Genomic DNA, 3,648 nt, shown 5'->3' with positions numbered 1-3,648 from the left:
TCTAGAGCCAGTGCTCCCCGTCAGTTGTCGTTGTCTGTCTGGCGGTTGCCCTTCATTTCCTCTATGTCGTGGCCACGACCAATAGGCGACAGTGGCTAGTCGGTTAGGTTACCCACTGCAAGGTACCAGTCGTATGTCCCCATGCCACTAGCGCCACGGTTGGTCGGCTGTGGGCTGGCGCTACCCTCTGCTCTTGACTTTCTATTCTATGCTATGTTATAGAAACAAAGTGGGTGATGAGTCGATGAATAATAACATGCTATGCTATATTGAGTGGATATGTTTGCATGCATTAAATATGAAAATATTTTAAGCATTTTCAAGGCATAATAACTCGGAAGATAAATTTGTCTCACAACCGCAATTTGAACGATATATATATATATATTATTTATATATTTTGTACCTACTTATTTGGTTACCGCCCACTTCTAGTTTCCTCTGCTGCAACCTGCAAGAGCCCAACAGGAAACTGCAGCACACCCTCTTGGGTCTTGGCTACTAGGAAACATGCACAAACACCACCTCTGCGGCTCTCCCTCTGCATCTTCCCTCGTTTCATCATGACACGCAAGAGCTGAACTTTGCCGAGGCCAATAGCCGAATCTTTGTTCCTTTGACAGCGCGTTGACCTGAGCGACTACGAGAAGAATCAGAGGACCAATAAATATGAACTCTGAGGGCAGATGTGTCCATGGACCATCTTTTTTTATTATGGAAACAAAATGTTCCAGCCTTTTGCAAACTCTTACATATGGCCTTACAAATCGAAAAAGATAATCATCCATCGCAAACATTCTTCGAAGTAAAACATCAACAAATCAAACTCCTAATCTAGCGTTGGATCTCCATCCATGGCTTCCAAAGATCTCCATAGCCATCACCTCTAAGGATGCATATACCGTAAGGACCTCATGTTGATGTTGTTCTTTCTGCAACAATTTCCAGAATCTGAGTCAGTATGTTGCCCTGAATAGAACCTGCATAATTGATGGTTTTGGTTTAAAAGTAAAAACAACATCATTGCGATAAAGCCAAATAGACCAAAACATTGCCGACACTCCAATCAGAAGTTTTTTGTTCTCTGTGTTGTTCCATTGTTAGCAATTCAAGACCCAATTATATGGTTAATATTGTTCGGTCTCTCTATATTTAAGGCAAAGTAAATAATTCTCCAAATATTTCTAGCAAGGTAACAATCAAATAACAGATGTTGAATAGACTCATTTTGATTACAAAAGCTGCATATTAAACAACCTTTCTAACCTCGCTTAGCTAAATTATCTTTGGTGAGAGTAACTCCTCTGACTAAATACCACAAGAAAATCTTAATTTTCAGAGGAAGATTTAGACTCCAAAGTATATTGCGATTTACAGGGGGATATTATTCATTACTGCTGGACTTTTTTTTTCCCAGCGAGAAGATACAGCACCAGCTCGACACCAGGGTTAACCGGAGCGGCCTCGTCGGCTACCAATGTCTGCCAAGTGATGCGTGGGATGACAGGCATCGGCAGATCTGCATCACCGGCTCACAGTCACGGCCGCTGGCGTAGTAACTTCGCTTGCCAGTTGCCACAGCTGAATCTGGGCCTTTACTACCATATTTTTTTACTGATTTACACCCATCATGAAGCCGTTGTCTTCCTGATGGGTCCATGTCCAGCAGTTGCTAATAAACATGTTTGATGGTACAGCCCGCCTCAACCTGTACCTTGCTCGACTAAAAGCTCTCTTCTGGCCCATCATGTGATCACGGACTGGCGTCGGGCGTCCTATACAGCATTGAAGCTGCACAGTATCGCGCTGGTCCCTCGCTCTCTGCTCGTCACCTCTGCCGCTCTGCGCGGTATTGATTTCCTCGGACACCGTGCTCCCCGACCCCGAGCGCCCATCCAGCAGCCAGCTAGGAGTACCGCCGAGTGCACTCTGTCTCTGCAGTATCCTTCCCGGCCGATCTGCATTTCACTCGTTCCACACCGTCGTTGGCCGGCCCATAGCTCTCCCCCTCCTGGTTAGTGTAGTGAGCGCAGCGACGAGTGCAACGGTGAGAGTACCGAGATGGCTGAGGGAAGAGGCAGTGCAAGGGCCATCGGCGCCATGGCGTTCGCCGTTGCCTGCTGCTACTGCTGCGTCGCCATCGCCGACGCAGCCACCACCTACTACGTCGGGGACAGCAACGGCTGGTCCTTCAGCAGCCCCAGCTGGCCCAACGGCAAGCACTTCCGCGCCGGAGACACTCTCGGTACGTACGTCTCAGCATTACTCAGCATGCTGGCCGTCTGCTGGTCACTGAAGATGGCCATGCTCTTTCTGTCATGCGTGGTGTGGCTGCAGTGTTCAGGTACATCCCCTGGATCCACAACGTGGTGGCCGTGGACGAGGACGGGTACAACGGCTGCACGACGCCGCCGGGGTCGCGGACCTACACGTCCGGCGCCGACAGCGTGACGCTCGCCAGGGGGGACAACTTCTTCATCTGCACCCGGTTCGGCCACTGCAACCTCGGCATGAAGCTCGTCGTCTATGCCGCGTGATCTGTCAGAGCTAGCGACTGGTGGTGGTATTGTTGACTGGGTGCGCTCAATGATCGGCTGTGCTTGCTCTCGAGCGAACTGGTCTGTTTGATTTGTGCTATTTCGTGTAGGCTCAGTCAGTCGCTTGGTTCTAATCCGTAACGGCTTCTACTACTTTTACAATGTTGTTGTAACAATACAAACATCCAGCTTTAATTGAAGCTAACGGATATCGCATGTTTGAACATTTGCTCTCCATGAGACCATGACAAATTGCTTGACGCCTGTACGGGTCGAGAGCGAGCCACCACGTTTGCTTTCTTGCAGATTGTTTCCCCCCCTTTTTTGTTTATCTGAAAGGGCAATTTTTGTGGATGGCGGAGATCCATACCTTTTTTGTGCGTGATAAAACGGGCTAGTACCACAAAAGTTAAAACCAGTCGTGGGTTCGTGGACAAACTCGCTTGCATCTAGGTATACACAATTGCATCATTAGTTTTTTTATAGAAAATTATTGGATAATTAATTAATTCCTTCATGTAATCAGCAAGATATATAGAAATGCCAGCTCTCACGGCCTTATGACCTCCTCTATTTCGATGTGCTTGTTAAAAAGTCTGAACATGGAAATATGGCATAAGCCGAACCTAGACCACCCAAGGGACTTTAGTTCCATTTCTCTCCATAATTGTTCAATAATGAAGTGTTTGGTTTGAGAAATCACTTCATCCAGGATGAGATAGTGCATCATGAGTCCGTTCATAAATTTGGTAGGATAACCACGTTCATCATCTTAGTACTAACTAAATAACTATAACGAATGAGGTGGTGATAGATCAACTTATTCTATTCCACAAACCAAACAAAAAAGTGAGAAGTTAGAAGATGATGGACTAGTTTATTCCTCAAACGAAACACCCTATAAATCTCTATATAAAGATCCTTAAGTATGAGTCTGGTTCAAATTAGAAACCTGATTGGCAGGACTTTAGCTCTGACATTTCTTTGAAAAAAGTAAGAGCCCCGTTAAATACAGTTTTTTAAGACGGCTTACTGCGAAAAGCATCTAAAACATAGAACTATTTTTATACTACGGAGAAGAAGCCACAAATAGTAGTTTCACCGGCTCTAG

General features: G+C 46.0%; 1 protein-coding gene across 1 annotated transcript; it reads left to right on the top strand.

Annotated features, from left to right (window-relative positions):
- Positions 1–1,832: 1,832 nt before the first annotated feature.
- LOC100273187 (uncharacterized) lies at positions 1,833–2,759 on the top strand. The gene is made up of 2 exons (NM_001147632.1): positions 1,833–2,245; positions 2,338–2,759. The coding sequence occupies exons 1-2, from the start codon at positions 2,062–2,064 to the stop codon at positions 2,535–2,537; spliced, it is 384 nt and encodes a 127-aa protein (NP_001141104.1). The 5' UTR covers positions 1,833–2,061; the 3' UTR covers positions 2,538–2,759.
- Positions 2,760–3,648: the final 889 nt, after the last annotated feature.

The sequence above is a fragment of the Zea mays genome, chromosome 1 (assembly GCF_902167145.1).
Source record: "Zea mays cultivar B73 chromosome 1, Zm-B73-REFERENCE-NAM-5.0, whole genome shotgun sequence".
NCBI classification, from domain to species: Eukaryota; Viridiplantae; Streptophyta; class Magnoliopsida; order Poales; family Poaceae; genus Zea; species Zea mays.
Note: the sequence above shows the minus strand (reverse complement) of the source record. Positions and strands in the feature narration are given on the sequence as shown.

Coding starts and splice junctions, on each gene's coding strand:
- LOC100273187 (NM_001147632.1), top strand. CDS start 2,062: ATGGCTGAGGGAAGAGGCAGTGCAAGGGCCATCGGCGCCATGGCGTTC. Junction 2,246..2,337: donor CCGCGCCGGAGACACTCTCG/GTACGTACGTCT, acceptor GTGTGGCTGCAG/TGTTCAGGTACATCCCCTGG.